The sequence below is a fragment of the Passer domesticus genome, chromosome 5, assembly GCF_036417665.1.
Source record: "Passer domesticus isolate bPasDom1 chromosome 5, bPasDom1.hap1, whole genome shotgun sequence".
Classification (NCBI taxonomy): Eukaryota; Metazoa; Chordata; class Aves; order Passeriformes; family Passeridae; genus Passer; species Passer domesticus.
In genome coordinates, this window is record NC_087478.1 from 77609031 (window position 1) to 77630450 (window position 21420).

Sequence of the window (21420 nt, forward strand, 5' to 3'; positions counted from 1 at the left end):
GGTGGGAAGGGGAGAAACAATCCAAAAGGGCAAAGAGAAACCACAGTCAAACAAAAGCTCCTGGATGATAATAACCGCGAGAACAAAGTCAGCAAGAAACCTTGGTCTGCAAAGTCTTTACTTTTACATTGCTGCATGTTGTGCCCGCTCTAAATCTAACAGTGTGGCTGTAAGTCAAACCCTACCACTAAACCAAACACCAATTAACCCGACTGCTGTGCTCAGCAGGGTTGCTGTGTTCTCCAGCACAAGCTCACAATGCAACAGAGCTGTTCCAAACCCTGCCAGCAGTTTCCTGTGTTATGTTGTGTAAGATGCCTCTGTAGACAAGAACAGCATGATGGAGGGACCTGACAAGCAGAGGGTCACATGAAATGTGAGACCTGACCAGGAGCAGAAAAAACAAAGAGAGGAACAAAGTGTGCGATGAGGAATGATCTTGCAGTGTGATATAGTGACAAAAAAAAGCTGTCCCACAGGGATAGAACTGCAGGAACCTCAGGACACAGTTTGGGGAGAAGTGGAAGAATGTATTAGAAATGCTCTGTGCTATAAAAGAAACCAGTCTTCTAATCCTGCTTCCAATTTTCACTGCTCCATTGTCAGGACAAGGGAGAGGAAGGGGTTATAAGAGAGAATTAAAACTCATAAAGGGGCTGAAAGGAGTGATTTATGAGAAAAGTCTAAGAGAAATGAATATGTAAAGTGTGGTAAGCTGACACCTGAAGTCAGGAGTAGAAGAAGGAGAAGTCGCTGTTTGTGTCTCAAATGTGCTGCTTGTGAAACTTGACAGCGTAATGAGAGGTGAGAAGGGGTGCAGGGCTGCTTGAATATAGTTATTTTGGCTTTGGTACAGCCTGGGTTCATGTGACTGAGTGGGACTGAATGTTGGGTTCATGAAAACCCCAAACCTCACAGCAATAAATGGAAAGTGCCGTGCTTCACCCTGTTTCATATCCAAACCAAGCAAAACTGTAAGTTCTGCTTGCTGTTGAAATGGGGGCTATAAATCACCTCCGTGTTCACTAGAAGTTAGGTCTAGGCACAGTTCAGAAGGATGCCAACCAAAAATAAACTAGGATTTAAAAAAGCATTTCAATCTCTCACCAAGCTTGCAACAAAATTTCCTAACAGGTCTAACATAGTGTAGGTTTTGTAAGACAATTCTGAGCAACGCGAGGAGGAACAAAGTGAGTGTGAGCACAGAAGACTGAGGATAAATCTCAGCTGTTTCTCAGGAGAGAAATGTGCCAGGTCTTGATGGGATCTCCAAAGGAAGAGGGGAAAGTCAATTGCCTGGAGACAATCAGGTCCAGCACCTGAACAGCACTGCTTTTTCCCTGGACCACAGAGGGTGGTGAACTCAAACCAAACTGCTGGGAACTTTGCCCAAATACCATGACAAAGCCCTGTGTCACTGACAGGATTTCTTCCACTTACCATTCATTTGCTAAAGACAGGTCTGGCTGGAGCAAGTCATGCAAACCTGAAACCAGAGAGTACAGGGAGTATTCAGTGAGGGTGCAGACAGACACACACTCTGAAGGAGAACTGGTGACATTCAGAGTAGCTCCTTTGTCCCTTTCAGATTAACCTACCTTCTTCCACTGAAGTGTTCCCCAGCAGAATGTACTCCCCGTGCCCTCTGGACAGCACAACACCCAGGCTGCAGGCAAGAGGGAAAACAGAGGGCTTGTCAGCAAGGAAAAGTGTCATTGCCTGCAGTTACAACCCTTAATGACATTAACTCCCTCCACAGCTATTAAAGAAAAGAACATCATCGGAGGAGGATTAAGTGAGATCCGATTTCAGCACAGGGGGCTAAGGAACCTGTCTGTAGAGTTATGAGGCATTGCTGGTGACAATTTTTTTGGCCAACATTGTAGGTTCAGGTCAACGATAACATTTCTCAAATCTGCCAATTTCAAACCATTTCAGCCAGGGGGAAAAAACCAATGCCCCCTCCCTCCCCTCCCCCCAATTTCCTTAATTTGTTGTTATTTTATAATTGTCAGTGTATAACAACGCTGAGGTTTTTTTAAAGCCATACACCAGAACCATATATCATTTTCAGTAGAAATGAAAATTTAAGCTGTCTCATTTCTCTGGACTGAAACAATATGCTTTACCTAAGGTACAGCTGTCAGACTCTGAATTAAATCACAATATTCCTTTTGAATTGACCCCAAATAATATTTTAATGGCAATAGGAACAAAGAAGTAATTTATTCCTACTGCTCTACTCATGACTTGTAGCAATATTTATGAAGAGAAGGAACTGATCTGCTCTGATCAAACTTCTGGTACACTGTATTGGTGCCACGAGTCCATGCCCACCTGAAGGGCGTGCCACTGATGTCCGTGAAGAAATAATCATTGGTGAGGAAGAGAACTCGTTTCTGAAATAAGAGAATGAATAAGAGAGACCATGTGACAGAGCAAGGGCACAGTGGTGATGGGGGCCTGGGATAATGTCCCCATGGCTGAGCAAAACCAACACCTCACACCCTGCTGGGGCTGGCTGGAGGCTGGCATGAATGTGAAGTACTCAGCATATCCAGCACCTCGAGACTTTTAGGATCCAGGCAGCCACTCTGTCTTTCCAACAAGGGCTTCAGATAAACCTTTCTTTGTTCTAGGGCTCCTGCACCAGCTGCAGGAGGGGCTGGGGAAGCTGCCTTCCCTCTCGCCCCCTCCAAGCACATGTGCTGGGGCCCTGCTGCTCTTCTGCTAGACACAGCAACCCTGACAGCTTTGCACATCATCATCATCATCATCATCTCCAGCAGGAGGGGGGCTCAGGGGCAGATAGGAGGAAGGAGTGGAGTTGAAGAGAAGCAGAATGGCAAACCCATCCTCTGCGTGGGTGAGCAGCCAGGGCCAAGTCTCCCCACTCCTGTGGGAAATGCTGATATTCCTGACATTTGCTTTCTCACCAAAGTGGGACAAAACATTAGCATATTCCAATTTTGTTAAAATAAATCAGTTTAAAAAAATTACATCTTCAATTTGGAAAAAAAAGTGCCGTTTCAAATCCAAGCCATTTTGATTCGCAGGCAAATATTTTTTTCAGACTGACATTTCAACTGAAGACATTTCAGATTATTGAAAGCTGCCTCAGAACTTCATCTGTTTGCCAGACTGGCCTTTTCCTGTAGGAAAGTGTTGATTTCAGTGGAACACTTTTCCAAAGGAGAAAAGTTTCTGGAAAGTTTCTATCCGAGCCTTATGGCAGTATATGAACCCTAATATGTTTAAAATCCTAGACCCAGTCTGAGAACGAGGTGAGAGGATGTGTGTGGGAGACAGAGAAGTGAACACAGAAAAGTCAGTGTTCCCCAGGGAAAGCCATGCCTGCTGTAACCTGCTGGAGCTGAGCAGCCCTGGAAGTGGAGGCTCCAGCTCCACAGTGTGCACCAAGTTTGTGCTCACTGTGCTGACAGGGATGAGGGATATCATTAGGTGTGATGGGGATCCAGGATATTGTTAGGTGAGGAGGTGGCAGGTGGCTTAACCCCTTTTCCCACCCCTCTCTCATGCATGGCAACTGTACTGCTGAACAACAGGGTCTGCTGCTGGGCCAAGACCACACAGAATCACAGAATCATTGAGGGTGGAAAAGACGTCTGAGATCACCGAGCCCATCCTTTGACCTATCACCACCTTGTCAAGCAGACCACAGCACTAAGTGCCACGTCCAGGCCTTTCCTGAACACCTCCAGGGATGGTGACTCCACCACCTCCCTGGGCAGTCCATTCCAATTTTTAAATAACCCTTTCCATGAAGTTATTTCTCTTAATGTGCAAGATCTTCCAAAGGGCTGTGGTACCCCCAAAGAATATCGTTTGGTGGTGTTTTGGTGGCTGTGGGTGGTATGAAAGGCATTAACCCTCCCTTTTCTTGCCTATCTGATCTGATCATGGAGGCAGGGAAGCAGAGAAAAGACCTGGACACCACCCTGAGACTCTTTCCTTTGGCAGGGCATGTTCTGCTCCTCCTTTTTACCCCTGACTGCCTCTCTTCTGGTGAGTGCTCAGCCAGCTCCAAGACAGCTGGAGGTACCACCACTCATCCATGGCATGGAAAATAAGCAGAGCCCCCCTTGAGCCAAGTGGGGCTGAGGATGACCAGGCAGGACTTTGCTACACAGCAGGGCTCAAGGGAGGGGAGCATGGGCATGCTGGCACAGTGACAGGACGGCTGGCTGCCATCCCCTGCAGTCTGGGAACACGTGGATTTCCAGACTGGATGCTGTGCCAGGCATCCAGGCCTGGCTCTTGCCATTACCAGAGGGTTGCCACAACTTCCACCCATGTCCTCTCTCTTTTGCTTTCACAGTCACAGCCCTTCTGTACTCAAGCTGCAAGCCAAGGCCTTTCTGCCCCTAGAACTCCCTAACAACTCCCTCCTGTATTTGCTTCTTGTTTTTTCCTCTCTATCTCGCTCTGTTCTCGACACCTTCCTGAAATCAATGTGGGGTATCGACACAATAATTTCTATCCCCTTCACTCAGGTCTTCTCTCTACAGTCTGATTGCCTCATTCTCTTTGTTTCAAGGCTCTGTCAGCACTTTCTTTGTTTCTGCTCTGCTTCATCAGCTAGCAGAGTACAAGTGGGAATTACTAAGCTTCATTTCTGGTTTCGACTCCATGTGTATTCTGATAATAGTAAAATTGTCACAGACTCAGCCTCAGTCCCCTGTTGTGCTTCATAAGGCTTCCAGAGCTGCAGAATGGAACAAATAATATCTCTTTACCAAGGCTACTTTTTCTTATCTTCTTTTTCCTCTGGGTAGGGGAGCAGAAGGATGTCTCTAAAATATTGAACTAAAAGATAGCATTGGATGACTCAGAAGAAGTGTTATTGAGGGTGCACAAAGGGGTTAAGCTAGCAAAAGAAGCAATTTAGACCTACAAAGAATGGGTCTTGCTCTAAAACCTTGATTGCTTTTCTGATAGAATAACTAAGGTAATGGATGAAGGAAATAAAGGTCATTCAATATATTTGGGTTTATATAAAGTACTTGAAACAGCTTCTCATGAACTTTTATTCCAAAAAATCAGTTAAAGTGGGCTTAAATAAGATATAGAGGGAGAACCAGCTGCAGAACTGTAAACAGAAAGATACAGTAAACAACAGGCCATCGAGGGAAGAAAATCTAAGGGGAGGAACAGACTCTGCCTTAGCAGCCTTTCTGTACAGGGATCTATCTGTAAGACAAAACAGAACATTTCTCTGCATACTGAAACAAGTGTCTCAACAGCCCTTAAAATTAGAAAGGCTGGATGGAAAAATGGCATGTGGAAAAATGGCAACTGGAAAAAATAGCTAAGAAACACAGAATTGAGGGTGGCAGTTCCAGTGCAGTTGTGGGAGGGAGAAAAAAATTGAAGGGACAGCAGAAAGGAGATTGGGGGCTCCCTGTTCAGAAATATCCTATTGCAGAGAATAGCTGCTCTGTGCAGAGCAACAGGGAAACAGTCACATAATTCAGTGGAGCCTGGTACTTGGGCACCAGAAATGATAGAAGTGTCAACAGGAACAATCATAATAGCTGCAAAGTGTGCAAATATTTCAAATGCAGATGTTAGCAATGCTCAGGAGAAGAAAAGCAAAGCCATCAACAGGTCCATGGGAGTTACCAACACCAAGAATAGAGGGGAAAAAATGTAGTGACAAGATCTAGCAGGACAACCATTCAGAGGAAACAGAGAGGTGCCTGCATTAGGAAATGGCCCCATTTCAGCAGTGGCTGTGAGCATTTGGTTTGTTGGAATTGGTGCTGACTGTGGCTTAGCATGGGAACAGCTCAGCTAGCCACTGAAAAAAAAATGCTCTCTATAAAGGATGGAAAATTTCCCTGAAATATAGAAGACTTCTGGGCAGTGTAACTAGCAGGACTCTGGAATACTTCCTAACAGGAAATGATGAAAGCCAAAATCTTCGAGAGAGTTAAATAAATGTGAATGAAAAAGTACCAGTGAACATAAATATACGAGATAATTTTGCACTGATTCCAAAGGAAGATGTATAACCATGCCCTAGAGCTGGTAGGGAGTGTTCAAAAGTCTCTATTTCACTAGGACTTTTCATAAAACATCTGCAAATATTTGCATAGAAATTTAATCCTGGATCTGGATAAAGGTAATCACATTCTGACGAAGTGAGGGACAAAGTTTTCCTGAGTGGTTTTGGGTAGGGAAAGAGGGTGGCAAAACAGACTCCAAACCTCCTGCCTAAGTCAGTTCAGCATAGTCTTCCCCTATTCCAACCCTTGAAGATTTTCACAGCCCTATAAACAATGAACAACGTGCTTTTTGGCTTTGCCTGGACAAAGCAGGGAGCTGAGAGACGTTTCCAGTGCCTCTCTGAGAGCAGAATGTTGGTAGGTGTAACGAGCACTTCTAATGATGTTCTCTTGTATGTCTTTAGCACATGCATTATATATATGGTGAAACAATGCATTATATATCTGGTGCATTACATATGTGGTGAAACAATGAAATCCTCACATTCAGGAATGCTGAACACTGAAAACCACATCCCTCGTGGTTTCTGAGCATCCACTTCCCATCCACTCCCCTGGGTGACCTGAACAGAAGGATAACTTCTTACCCCTTTGTCCACAGGGACCTTCACATCCATGGACAGGTAGCCTGTTTCCCCATTGATCATAGCACTTCTGAGCTGCAGAGGTGAACAAGTTTGCTGTTAGTGTCTCCAAGCAGGGCCCAGCAGGAATTAACAGAGCCACTTGTCATTAACACACAGGGGCTGGCAGAAAGAATCACTGTTGGCTCCCTCTCCTCCCCAGCTCTGTCTTACTTCTTTTAAGTGATCAGAATCCTTGGACAGTCATGCTGATAAGTGATACAGAATAGTAATAGTTTATTCTGAAAGCTTGTTGATATGTCTTTGAGCAAAAATAAAGGATTTGGAATCTGTGAAATTGCCAGTCCCAGTTACAGACCTCACTGTTTGGCAGCCAGAAATTCATTAGCACAGTGCTTTGAGAGCCTGGAAGAGGAGAAAACTGAGAAACCCACTAACTGCCTCAGACTGAATCCAAAGATCTTTGACATTTTAAAAACTGATTTATAAATTATAGGCTGTATTCAGCACCACTTCTGAGGTGCAGCAAAGCAGCTGTTTAGCACAGTAAAGCAAGGCTATATGAGAGCAGGGTAGGCAGTGAGAAGACCACTTTATTCAACCCAGGTTCCAAAGGTAAAATGTAATTTTCACAGTGACTCCCAGCCTCTTGCAAGAAAGATCCAGGAAATTTTTCCACAAGCACAGAGGCTTTGACTTCAGGTCCAGCCTGCCAGAGCATATCAAGTCTATTGCTCCAGGCTGGATAGAAAAAAATAGCTGGGAAGTAACTTACTCATTCACAAATTGTTTCCTTACTTCCAGAAACAGGCCTCCATTCAGGTGCTAGCCAGTCTCAACTGCATTGGCTTTACAAGGCCACGGTTTTGTTTATTATGGCTGTTTGATGTGGGTTATATACAGACCTAGAATATGAAGCTCATGTTTCCCAAGGCCCACATCTTGGAAATGAAAACATTGACTGGTACTATTACTCCTTTTTGGCTAAGAGTGTTTGACCTTCTTCCAGAGCCTCAGCATACTCTCTGTTCTGGTCTGACAGCCTGCAGGATTTGCTATGGCTTCTGGGTTTAGAATCATAGAATATCCTAAATTGGAAACAAGAATCATCAAGTCCAGCTCCTGGCCCTGCACAGCATCATCCTCAAGAGTCACACCCTGAGCCTGAGAGCATTGTCCAAACACTCCTTGAGCCCTGGCAGGCTGTGCTGTGCCCACTGCCCTGGGGAGCTGCTCCAGGGGGAAAACCTTTTCCTGATGCCCAACCCAAACCTGCCCTGGCACAGCTTCAGGCCATTCCCTCGGGTCCTGTCACTGTCACCACAGAGAGGAGATCAGTGCCTGCCCCTCCTCTTCCTCAGGGAAATTCTAACTGCAATGAGGTCTCCCCTCAGCCTCCTCCAGGCTGAACAGACCAAGAGACCTCAACCACTCCTTGTATGGCTCCCCTCCAGACCCTTGACCCTTCTCCTTTTTCTCCTCACACTGTGAAAATCCCTGTGATGCTTTACAAGCAAGCCCAAACCCTTGCTGCACAGGCTGCACCACTGTGCATCAGTTGGTGTTTTTCAGACAATGCCAACTTCCCTCTCCTGATTTTCTTTTTGCTGTATCACACATCTTTAGCACTTGGGCACATTTTTCCAGCCTGAATGTGCTGCTTATCAGCATTGCTGAGATTTTACAGCAGCTGATGTGGAGTCTGTCATTGATCTAATACCATAGCTACAAACATGAGTGTTGAAATGTTGGCAGCTTTCTGCTGCAGTGGGTGTATCTTGAGAGCCTCTAGACTTGCTGAAGTCACACTGCAGATATTGCTCACGTCACTGAATGTCTCTGCACCCTCTGTGAATGTCTCTGCACCCTCTGTGACTGCAACCTTTCCTTCTTCTGGAAGATGCAGTACAAAGTGGCTTTTGTTTCTCATGCTGTTATCACGATTTTTTTGTCCCCTGGATAGTTTTACTCTGATTGCCTGTGGACAGAAACCTTACACTTGGTATTGTATTTGCATTCAGGTATCAGTGTCAGCTGGTCAGACAGGAACCCACTAGCCAAATAAATATGAGAGCAAAGCAGATTTCTTTAATTTCCTGGATTATTTTTTAAATAGAAAACTAGGCAAAGAGGTATAGCTCTAAAAGTGGCTCCAGTGAGAGAGAAAACTGCAATGGGAGTGAAGTTTTAAGAGATTAGTGAACCTACAACCAAGCTGCTGGCAACTTGCATCTTGGTGGTTCCACTGCATGTAAAACCTATTATTTTTGTCTTGCTTTCCACATTACATAGTTCTGCTGTGTTCCCTTTCTCAATTTCCCACTCTTCCACCTCCCAAATTCCTTTGAAGCTGCCTTTATACTTGGCCTACACTAGTGGCAGTAGCTCCTTTGATCCTCTTGCTGCTCTGTTTGTCCTGCCTGTTTAAGTGGATATCTATTAGCATCAGATCCGTTTATCTCAGCAGTCTCCCCTGTAATCCAGAAGCATGTGTCTCACAGCTAATTCTATCTTACTCCAAATTCAGCTCTTATCTTAGTAACTGAAGTATCTATTTCCTCCTAGCTCTGAGTAAAACAAAACCAGCCACAGAGGAACCTCTCTATATTCTCATTTTATCTGGAGTCCTAGATGTGCAAAGCAGCAGTGTGCAGCTGTTACAGGTGCACACTGTCTCTTCTTTATCACTTGTTAATAATTTTGCTCAAAAGACAGTAGAAAAGGGTTTGGCTTTTTTTTTAATCTTTTCCCTCTGTTCAGTTACTGCTTTCAGTAACTCCACACCTGTGCAGTAAGGTGGTTTCTGGAATTTGTTCCTCCCAAGTATTTATCCTCTGTATTTATTACCATTAGTAATTGCAAGCTTTAGTCTCTTGATGAATGTACTTTCTTGTTCCTGATCTCAGTAGTGGAGTGGCTTCAGCTGTATCTCACATACTGCATGTGTGGGTGACATCACAGGACACTGCCACACTCCTAAACTACTCTGGCTTTGTATTGAGGCAGCATTAGGCCTTGTACACACAGACTGGCTCCCTGCAGCATCCTCCCAAGTGCTTCCTTCCTCCTCCCAGCACTTCCTTGTTCTATGAGAAGGAAAACTCATACTGGGAAGGAAGACAAGCACTTGGTACAGGAGCTTCATGCTTTGCCCTCTTGTAAACCACCCATCTCTGGTAGTCAGAGCCAGTCAGGCAAAAAAAAAACAGCAGGAGTGCCCCCCACACCTTCCATACAGGCACACAAAGTAGGAGAAAGAAGGTGCTACAAGAGGCTAAATCCACTTGCTGACACTCACTATTTCATCCCGATCTTCCCACTCCACCTCTGAAAGATCGACGCTGTTGTAGTTCGGCTTCGGCTTCAGTTTCTTTCCTTCTTTATACTGGAATTAAAAAAAAAAAATGAAAGAAAAAAAATATACAGATAAGTAGACAGATGATAGATCACTTCCTAAACCAACCCTTTAAGAATTTGTGTACAATTTGGAAATAGGGGTGTCTCATTTCTTCTCTGACTAGGAAGGCAGAATTTGTGCAGAAGGCAGAATTTCTTGGTCCCATGTCACGTATTTATTTACACTGGCAGTGAGGGGCTAGGGGAGTTCCAGTGGGACAGGCTGCTCCAGGAGCAAGGGACAGACAGGAACACAGCTAAACTCACAGGCAAAGGCTGTGGCCTCCTTCTCCTAAACAGATCAGTACAACACCCCAGCCTGCAGGAAATCAGTTTTTTCCCTGCAGCTAAGAGTATAATCCCATTAACATTATAATACCAGCAGGAGATCTTTTCTGCTGGGAGTCAGGCTTTAACTCCACTCACGGGAGACTTTTCACCTAGAACTAATTGACGCAAGAGGGCTGTTCTGCTAATCTCCGGGGTGAGAGAGAAGGTGTGAATCGGGCTGGGAGAGGCCAATTGACGCTGCAAGGATAAAGCAGCCCCTTTGGTGGCTTTGCAACACGGTGTGTCCCTCTTCTTCACACACTGAAGTGACTCACGGTGTGGTCAAAGCTGCCTTTTTGAAGACAAGGCCACCATGGGGCTTCACAGCAGCTTTGTCTTGTGGTGATCACACTGATGCTTATAGCTTCGAGCAGGTGGATTTGTGCTGACCAGCAGGTGTCTGAAATGTAAAATCATCACGTGCTGGGCATCTCCTGACCAGAATGTGTCTGAAATGTAAAATCATCACGTGCTGAGCATCTCCTGACCAGCAGGTGTCTGAAATGTAAAATCATCACGTGCTGGGCATCTCCTGACCAGAATGTGTCTGAAATGTAAAATCATCACGTGCTGAGCATCTCCTGACCAGAATGTGTCTGAAATGTAAAATCATCACGTGCTGGGCATCTCAGCAAGGAGGCCAGCTGGCCCTCCTGCTCCTGGGTGCCTGGATGTCAAAGGCTGGTGGCCTTCACAGCTCAAAAACCCCAAGGAATCAGAAGCAGCCCTGAAAGCCACTGTGTCCAAGCAGCAAAGGTTCTCAGATGCAGAGCTCTACCTACCAAAGGACGGAGGTCTGGGTGTGAAAGGATGTAGCCATTGTTGGTGTTCAGGAAGGCGTAGCCATGGACACCCAGCTGGAGAAAGAATTAGAATAATCAGAGCTTCAGCTACCAACACTGGGGGTAATGGGTGCTGATGATACCCTGGCACCACCAGTATTGAGAAATATCTTCCTTTTAAAGGTATTGACCAGCAGAAAATGGAATCCATCTGATATCTGTCTGTGCTTGGAAGCACAAAAGGACGTGCAGGTAGTTGGTTTGTGTGCACATTCAGAAAATACGCTCTCCTACAGTCTGACTGTCATCGTGGACAATCAGCACCCAGAGGCAAACTGAGCCCTCCACAGCAGAGATGCACAGGAAATGGGCAATGATGAGGAATGCTGTAGCTTTAAAATGTTTTTTAAGGAATAGCATAATCTAACAAGAGCAGACATTTGCTGACCTGATCTGTGAGAGATTTCCAAGAGAGCAGTTACCCAGCTCAAGCCCATATAAAATGCAAATTCCAGCTACACTCTGAGTAGATAGCCTGTGCTTGCCAAAACAAGAGGTGTCTCAAGGAAAACAACAACGGATAAAATTTCTATCTTAAAAAATGCATTGCAACTTTATTCCTATAGAGATAATCCTGGAGGGATAAGGTAGGAAGTGAGGAGGTAACTAATTTACAGTCTGTCTGTGCATTCAGGGAATCAATTCTGTATTTCACACATCCCAGACCAAAACTGTGGACCATCTCTACGTGAAGCAGTTTTTTGAAAAACACACTTGGCTTAACTCAGTGTGGCAAGAATGAAACCAAGACACTGGACCAGCAAATTTCTTTTTTGGCCTATTAAAGCTGAAATTCCCCAGCCCAGTAAAAGCACAATCATTAATATACAAGCTCCAGAGGTTTGGAATGCTGGGGCTGGTCCTTTTGGAGCCCATATGCCAGGGAATTAAAGTTGAGGACCCTAGGTTTCCAAACTGGTCTGGACTTGGAGGAGTTTCTGAGAAGATGTGTCCTGCTGCTGATATAATGAAATCCAAATTTTCCCCCATCCTTCCCTGGCACTGCTTGGAGGAAAGAACAGTGATCCTCCTTAGCCCAGAAGAAAAAAATTATTGAATATCTATCCTTTGAGTTATATGGGGAAAGTGAGATAAAAAGGCATTATTCTTATACAAAAATCATATAAAAATGACCCAAACCAGGCAGCTTTGCATGCTTTGCAGGCACCCTGACACTCACAGTTCCAGGGTTGTCTGCAGGATCATTTCCTACAGCTGCCTGTTAATGGTCTGCCCTGCATCCATGTCTGGAAGCACCACAGAAATTCACAGCTTCTGACAGCACTTTCAGTCCTGTGAGTCTTCAGCAATCAGATTTTGGACAACTGCCTCACTGGTAGTAGTTGTCTGATAGTTATTTAAGAGAAAACAAAAGCTTGAAATGTTGGTTCAAATTGCCAGATTTCAGGGTGGTCCTTGGATGTGCTCGTCTCCTGCTGTGCAGCCTGACTGAACAAAGGGTCAGTGCTGGAATTTACAGCAGAAACCAAACCAAGCCGTGCATCTCTGGGGGAATTTCTAAGGATGAACATTTTTTTTTTTAAGATACATTGAACACAGAGCTAATGGAAAGTTTTTTGACTAACAATTCTGGAGAGCAAATACTCTATCCAGGTACAGCACAAAGTGAGTGAGAGCCAACTTTCTGTACACTGTCCTGCCAAGAAACCATCATGCTGATCTGCAGAAAGGAACCTCTAGGCATGACAGGAGAGTTGGCTCTCCATAATCCATTCAGCCCTCAGTTTTTCTGCTAAGAATATTGACAGTGAAACGAGTACACTTTTTGCCAGCTGGCATGGCAGCTCTTGTCCACAGGGAACTGGATATAGAACTTTAATTCTTCTAATATAGGCTGTCATCTCTGAGGGATTTAGGTTGGTGACCATCAGGATGCAAAGGTTCCATGACCTTTTGCCAACCTACTGGCTCACCCAGTCCTTGTGTTGCTGAAGCAGCCTAAAAGCTTGTAGTAGTGAATGATTTCATATGTGCTACATGGAAACCACACACCACTACATCCAACAACTCCTCCCTTAGGCTCACAGTTTTTCCTACAGAGCAGAGAAGTGATTTTTCAGTCATGCCCATGGAAGTGTGAGTAGTGCAAAGGAACCAACTGCATTATCTCAGTCTTACCTTATAGCGTGGGGCAAGTTTTAACAACTCCCTCAGTGGTACATCAGAGCCCACCACACCCAGAAGAATGCCATGGGACCGCTTTAACACAAAGGAAAATCCATTTTCAGAAGCAAAACTGGGTAGTTTTATACCTGAAAACACATTATTGTGTCCCTTGAAGTTTCTCACCCATCCCCTCTAGGCTTGTATGGAAGTGGTTATTCAAAAACCAATTCATATACTTCAAAAAGTCCATACAGGTTATTCCAGTGTTTATGGAGAAGAGTAATTACACACAACACTAGTCAGTATTCACTGCTGTGATTCAGAAGTAACAAAAATCACTGAAAACAAGTCTTCAGGGCAAACACCTGCATTCAGCATGTGTAAATACCAATAAGGTCAAGAAAATAATGCAAACCAACACAAACAGGTTGATAAATTGGGCCAACTACATCAAATGCCAAATACAAAACTGTTAACCCAGAGGAAAGTAAATCCCCTCTCCATGACATGGGGATCTGGTTGTTAAATAAGCATCTGGAGAGCACTGTGGAAAAAACACAGGCTCCCACTGCAGTGCTGTGCCAATGCAGGCTACAGCCAGCCCCAGGTGGAGAAGGCACACAGTCACTTGTAGGACCTGGATGAAGAGTTTGTCCCTTGTACAGCAATGCTAAGGTATCATTCTCCATTTTAAAAGGATGCTGAGAAATTAGAAATGCTACAGGAAAGTGTCTAAAGGGTTTCAAACCCCAGAGGAAATGCCCTTATCAAATCATCGAAATAATTCAACCTTTTTAATCTTATCAAGATAGACAGCTTTGATTTTATGGCAGTGTAGAAGATGCTTCCCATGAGAACTTACTAAAGGGTACAGGCTTTTTAATCTGAGGAAGCCATTGTGACAGGAAGGTGAGGTCAGACAAATTAAAAGCTGAATTTAGACACCAATTTTTCATGAAGAGTTTGAAACCATGATGGAGAGAGCTTTTGCCTGGATGCCTTTCTTCAATGATGCTTTTGCCAAAACCAGGGTATTTGGCTCATCTGTGTGAGATGTAAAAGTCTGCAATAAAATGCAGACTAGACAAGGTAATGATCTCTTCCAGCCTGAAATTTCAGGGTCTGTAAACCAGGCTTGGTTTGAAAATGGAAGGGATAAAACAAGAAGCATCATATTTAAGGGGTATTTTAAATAAATGACAGACTATCATTCTGACAGCTAAATTATGACCCATCCACCCTGCCAGAGCTCTGCTGCCTTTCCTAATGGCTGAATTTGTTCAGAGGCCCTTGGGCTTTAGGGTCCCACAGAGATCTGCTGCCTGCTGTCCCCTCGCTCACCGTCTCGTTCTTCTTGCTGAACACTGGCATGGCCACCGTCGTCATGAGCAGCAGGCTCTGGGCCTGCGATGCAAAGAGCTGCCACAGAACAACAGAGAACTTGTGTCAGCAAGAGCAGCACCCCAGGGAGCACCAGTGCAAGCAGCTGCAATTCCCAAGGACCCCAGATGTGGGCTGCAGCTGGTCACCTCCTTGCTGCCCACACTGCTCGGGAAACAGATGGCAACACTTTTAAATAGTCTGTGCCCAAGGGGACTGTGGGATGGATGCTTGCTCTTGTGGGGTGATGAGGATGGGATGAAAGCCAGTGAAATGCATTGAAGGGTTGTTTTAATGAAGAGACAGGAACCTGAAGAAGTGGTGGCACATTACATACCCACCACTCTTTGTGAGTGTAGACATGAGCACTTATACAATGAATGAAAAAAACACCAACACAAGCAGCACAGAACAGAGAAAAACAACACAAATATGAGCAAAATCACAAACAAGGTGTACTGCAAACACATGAATACCACAAATGAAAAGCACCACAGACAAATATTTAAATGACACAAATACACACAAAGCCTAGTTGTATACACTTATTACTCAACCATCTAAGCTTAGGAAAAAGGGACAAAGTAATGATCCCAACAGATACACTGTAGTGAGCTATCTCCATGAGGGATACAGCACATGCATGTGGAATGGGGTAAGAGATGTACCCAATTCAGCAGAGGACAGATGCTCTAAAAGCACATGAGAGGACATAAAACAGGCAAGTCATATGCAAAGGAGTCTCCCAAACATGCCCAGCTACCAAAAGATTCTAATCCTTTGCTGCCAGTAACACCACTCCTTCCATCCCTGGTTTGATGTGAGCAGCAAGGCAAGAAATGACCTCCTGTCCCTACTACAGAGCATGCTGGGAGCCATAAAGGAGCAAGGCAGCAATCTAGTCACTTGATGGAGATTTGGACTTGGTATCTTGAGTTACTTCTCTGGATGATGTTTTTGTGGAATCTTCCCATTTACAGCAACACTCACACTAACACACACCAAATAAATTTCTCTTGCACTTATTGAGAAAGAAATCAGGTGAGTTAAGCTACTGCACAACACAGGCAGCCCTACCTACTCTGAACCAACAGCACAGCTCTCCAGTACATCCAGCATTTCCCCTCCTCTTCTTGCCAGTGCAAGAGTGCTGCAGCCCCCACCCCCTCCAGATGTACAGGCCAGCTGTGGCTGTGAAGGCTGGCACTGGCACACTGACTGGCACAAGGGAAACAGCACATGCACAAAACACGGGGTGCAGTTACCTCCTCAGACTGTGGCAGCTGGTGAAAGACATGGATGAACACACAAATGAATACGTGAATGGAGGAATGAAACAAAGACAGGAGAGGTTGGGACAGAGGAAGAGAATGGCAAGACAAGAGGCAACAAACAAGATGCAGGAAAAAAACTAAAACATGCAGCAAACAAATGTCTGTGACTGCCTTGGGAAGCACGACTCTATACACCAGTGGCAGAGGTGGCAAATCTGCTGATAAAATAAACTTCCTGGGTAATTAGTAGCACTCCTGGAGCCTATGATTAATACACTCAAGTACCATGTCCCAGCCCTCATATGGCACAGCTCATGCAGCAGGAGATGTCACCCTCACAGAGCCAGATGTCTTCCACAGGGCAGGTGTGGGACAAAGCAGGGGCAATTGGGGGTGCTGACTGTCTGGTCTTTTGCAGTGTGTCCTTTGCCCACAGGGCTGGGCTCAGGACCACTGTGTTGAGTTAGGTCTTGCTAGTTTAAGGAAGGAGAGAGTGAGCCTGCTGCCTCAGCTGAAATCTCTTTGAGTAGCAAACAATTTGCAGTTAGCTACTAGGCTGGAGGAAATCAGTCTCTGTGACCCTACCCTGAGCCAAGAATAAACTATTGTGTGAATAATCCTTTAGAAGGTAACTTGCTTGCACAGAAGCACATCTTAGTTGATGTTGTGCCTGCGTGGTTAGTCCTGGGCACCTGAGTCACTGCAGATTCGTGTCTGAGTCTGCACACACCCCTCAGCTCCAGGTGCAAGCAGACAAGAAACAGTCTGTCTCAGCAGAGCCAGAGACCAGTAATTTCTATATTCAACCAGCTCCTGAGTTGTTTTCCCTAAGTCTCAGGAGGTGATTTGGGTTGTGCCTGGTGCTCGAGGTCCTTACCGCGCTGTCCATGTAGGCTTCGGTCCAGATGATGTCGTGGTCGTGGTTGATGACCATGGGCCGGCTGAGCACGTGCAGGTACTCCATGACATTCTCCTGGACATCTGCCAGCGTGGAGATCTGAGTGTAGTAGCCTTCACGGAGAGACAGAGAGGTGTGAGTCACTCTGCTGACACGTCTCCCCTGTTTCTAAATGAGTGCAAAGCTAGAAAAGTGAATGTCAAAGACTGAATGTATCTACCCAGGGTGGGTGATCTGCTCTTTGCAAAATGGGCCTTGACATGCCTGTCACACAAAACACCTGTGGAAATCTAGAGTTTCAAAGCAGCGATTTTGTTCTTCTAAAAATGCTGAAGAATGTTCTGTAAGATGAAAGTCTTGGTATAACCAGATTTGTGCAAAGCAGAAGCAAAATCTTGCTTTGGGTCTCAGGAAAAGCCTCCTACAATCAGACTGCCTTCAGTTTGGAAGGCCAAACATATGCAAGCAAAGGTTTTCACCAGGCTACCCACTTGCCCTGCCCTATTTTATACTAGGATCAAATTCCCACTTCCTCTTCCAGATTTTTTCCAGTACTCTTCAGTCTGCCTAGCTTTACATCTGAGGATGGCAGCTACTTCCATCTACACATTGGAAGCACAATAAAAAGTGCAAGGTCCCTGTTTCCAAAGCTTTGTCCCTGCAGCTGGACCCACAGCAGCCTAAAACTACAACAAGGAGTACAGGGGAAGGATGTTCTCAGGCTACCAAAAGGTCCTCAGAAGTAGCTGCTGGTTAGAAGTGCTAATACAGAATAATGTCATAAGGATTCTTGTGTCCTGCTGCTCACCACAGGCATTGGCTACACTTGGTATAGGGTAGAATACATCACATACATGGAAAACTTTCCAATCACCAGGAAAACACTGTCATGTGAAAGGGCTCATTTTCTGATAAGCTTTGTGATGTTTAAACAGATTTTGTGTGCTCGAAAACAAGGACAAAAAGAGTTATCCAATGCATTGAAACAGAAGAACCAAAATCAGGGAGCCCTCTGCACAGCTCAAATCTGGAAAGTGAGAATGCAAGAGCACATTTTTGCTACCTGGTTATTCAGAAGAATGCATTCTGACATTTTACAGTGAACCTACAGTACCATGAATTCTCTGTCGCTGATCTCCTGGCTGAATACAGAATCTGAAACCCAGGGGTTTGCTTCATTTAACAAAACACAAAATTATGTGTAATTCATAGTGCTAATTAGATTAATGCTTGAGCCTTGAGCATCCCCAGCTCACAGACATTCTACAGGCCAGCAACTCTCCTGTCAACTGTTCTCAGCAGTAAATGTTCCCATGTATTTCATGCTCTGCTGGAACCACTGCTTGGGCTGGACAAGTTTGTACCTGACACCCAGCTTCAGTTTTCCCTTCCTTTCTTTGTTTATGCAGAACACTGATGTAACTAGCATCACTGTCTCCAGAAGCCAGGTCATGCCCAAACACGGATGGCTTTTTTTCCCTTTCTTCCTTTACTCTTGCAGACCCTGACAGTGCTAACTTGACTTTTTAACTGGCCCCAAATGCATAGAGGTGACTCACCTACTGGGGATGGATTTTCTCATTCACTTAGTTTCATGCCAGTTATAGAGAATAGTGGGTTTGGGGTGGGATTAACAAGCTATTTTGGTACCTCAGTGAAAATCACTTACACACAAAGAATTTGGCCAGGATACAGGGGTTGACCTGCAGACCTTGTGAAAATTGCTGTAAAATCTTTAAAGCAGCGATGTTTGTTTTATGTCTCAGCCAAAAGATGTCAGGCTCTCTAACAGAGCTTTAGACAGATTGTCAAAAGCCAGCAATTGGGACACAATAAGCACAGGGGACTTAGGTGGACAGCAGCCAGCATGAATCTTGGTCATAGTGTCCCTTGGCACGGTGACAGGAAAATGCGGTGGCTCAGCACGCAGGACTTGTGTTAGTTGGACACAGGCTCACTTCACGTGGGCCAGCAGGGTCTGCTTTTTCCTTAGGTTGTCTTCCAAGCGAGGGCCTGTGGGCCCCAGCAGTGGTGGGTAAGCCTTGGAGGGGTGCAGGAAGATTGGGCACCATCCCACACAGCACCTTTGTTGTTGCAGGCGATCCATTTCACGTTCGGGGCAAAAGTGACCTCCCGTCCTATGAGGTACGTGAACACCCGGACCTAGGAGGATGCAAAGACAGGAGAATGAGGCTGTAATGTGCTACCAAATCCAAAAGGCTCAAGTTTGGCATCCCCTTGGTGTGAACGTGGTGAGAGCAATAGCTCTGCCTTCACACAGAGGCAGGAGCCTCTCGTGCCATTTGTTTCCTGTTTTGTGGCCTGGAACTTAATTTCCAATTACAATAAGCCCAGAAAGCCAAGCAGCACCAGGGATCATCTGAATAACAAAGCAAAAGTGCAGATTCTGTTTGATTTTATGATAGTAGCTCTGCCAGGCACTCGGCAACCACATGCAGAAAGGTTTATAGCTCCCAGGAATCCTTGGCCCAGGGGAACAGCTGGCCACATGAATCATTTAGAGAGAGCTTTACCATTTCTCATGCTTTTGACCACCAACAAAAGAGCCAATCCTGAAAGAAACTGTTCTAACAGCCCCCTGCTCTGGTCTCTCAGTAGGCTGTTTCTCTCCCTTTGTGCATTGCTGCTAGCTGGGATGAGGTAAACAAATAAATCAGGAGGGTTTAGGATGAGCAGTGGTCTATTACATTTTCACAGCCAACTCTGCTAGTGCAAGCCTGTAATCACAGACATCAGAGTAAACAGGGCTGGAAGGCACCTAGAGAGGCTGTTTGGATCATTGCCCTGGCCACCATAAGAACTTGGAATAGCCAAACCTTTCCTGAACAGGACCAGTTATAAACAGTCCTATGTGGAATTAAAACTCTTAGCAAAAGTTAGTTTTTAATTTTGAAATACTCAATTCAGTCTTTATAATCTTATCAGGAGAATATCTAGATTGCCCACAACTTTAGAAAACAAAGTGCATGAAAAAGAAAAGCTTCCCTGACCTAGAGATCTGCATTTGTAATCCTCTCACCTCGGAAATCACTGCAGCAGGCTCCTGCCTGGCTGCTTTGTTTGCATTTACAGTCAGGTGCCCATAGGAATTCAGGTACTGGAATATGTGAACGCTCAGCTTTGCCTGATTTCCTGGCTCGTGCTCTTCTCCTCCCAGCACAGCAGAACGGCACCTTTCCCCTCCCTTTCCATTTTTCACTTCCCAGACAAACCTTCCGATCGGGCCAGTTGTATTTTTCAAACACAGCTTCATAATCCTCCACGGCTCCATCGGTGATCAGCATGATGGCTTGGTTACACAGACCTCCTTGGCCAGCATCTCTGAACTACAAACAGACAGGGAGAGCACTGCTTATCCCACCACAGGCTGTTTCTGAGGAACTGCACTCTGTTTATTCACGGTGGGCCACATCCTGACCTCCACTTGCAAACCTCGCACTGCTCAGAAAGAGGATTGTGTTTGCACGCTGCATATAGATTTTTTTATTTATACAGCCTTGCCTGGCACATACAGACACAGAAGGCTTTGCAGAAGTAAAATAATGAGGAGAAAATAAGTACTGTGGAGGAAGGGTGTGATTCCCTGCTGCTTCACATCTTGCACAGTCGCATTAGTTTATGCAAAACAACCATAGATTGACCATAAACACGGCAATTCTGATTTGACAGCAGTAACTGTCACTTTTTATGGCAGAAAATGTGAAAGGAGTGGGAAATCAGACTCATTATTTCAGGGTGAATCCATCAATCTGCCAAAGAATAGCAAAGAAAGGCAGGAGCATATCAAAAAAGAAGGCTACTGCCATTGGAGCTGGGAAAGGTTATGGACGTGCCAGATAGAGAGGCCATACACTGACATGACAGATGACCTGTCATTTATGCATAGGAGAGATTTAAGGCAGAGCAGAAGTGCACCAGGACTCTGGTACAAACACTGATGTGCTCCCAAGGGCACCTGCAGGGGTGTTGGACAGATGTGCTCCTACAGCTGAGCCAGACCCTGCCTGTCCAGCCAGGGAGAACCAGCCTTGGAATGCTGCTCCAACACAGTGCTAAAGACAGCAGCAGAGGACATCCCAGGGACAAAACTGAGCAGCCACTGGCTGCAGCTGCCAGCTCGGTGGCACTCTGTGCTTCTCCTTGTCCTGCCTCTCACTGTTATGCTGTCAGCAAAGAGAAGTCTGATCAACAGAAGAGGGTGCAGAAATGGATGAAGAACAAAAAAATTATGGAAGAAAGAGTCGACAGCTCTCCTGCTAACAAAGATTAATGACAGGCAATAGCACGAGATGAGGAGCATACAGGACACCAGCTGAAGGGTGATTAAGGTTACATCAAAAAGCAGCAATTTTAAACTGGAGAGGATAGTTATGTCTTATGAGAAAAAAAAGGTATCGAAGAGGCACAATTAATTGTATAAAATTAAATCCCTGGATGGGAGAACAAGAGCACAGGCCACGAACTGGGAGTTTTTAGATGTTTTAGGGTTCAATTCCCAACTCTTTTAGGGTTTGGTAATGCTATATTATGACAGACAAA

The 21420-nt window shown here is 45.1% G+C and overlaps 1 protein-coding gene across 1 annotated transcript in view; it reads right to left on the reverse strand.

Moving 5' to 3' along the window:
- The window catches only part of CACNA2D4 (calcium voltage-gated channel auxiliary subunit alpha2delta 4), a 123348-nt gene that overhangs the window by 76515 nt on the left and 25413 nt on the right, over positions 1–21420 (reverse strand). The window contains exons 11-21 of the mRNA XM_064421274.1: positions 20094–20207; positions 18945–19023; positions 16840–16973; positions 14650–14727; positions 13321–13401; positions 11122–11196; positions 9912–9998; positions 6617–6688; positions 2338–2399; positions 1599–1666; positions 1441–1486 (exon numbers count right to left, since the gene is read on the reverse strand). Coding sequence (XP_064277344.1) covers positions 1441–1486; positions 1599–1666; positions 2338–2399; positions 6617–6688; positions 9912–9998; positions 11122–11196; positions 13321–13401; positions 14650–14727; positions 16840–16973; positions 18945–19023; positions 20094–20207 — 896 coding nt within the window. The remainder of the gene's footprint in view (positions 1–1440; positions 1487–1598; positions 1667–2337; positions 2400–6616; positions 6689–9911; positions 9999–11121; positions 11197–13320; positions 13402–14649; positions 14728–16839; positions 16974–18944; positions 19024–20093; positions 20208–21420) is intronic.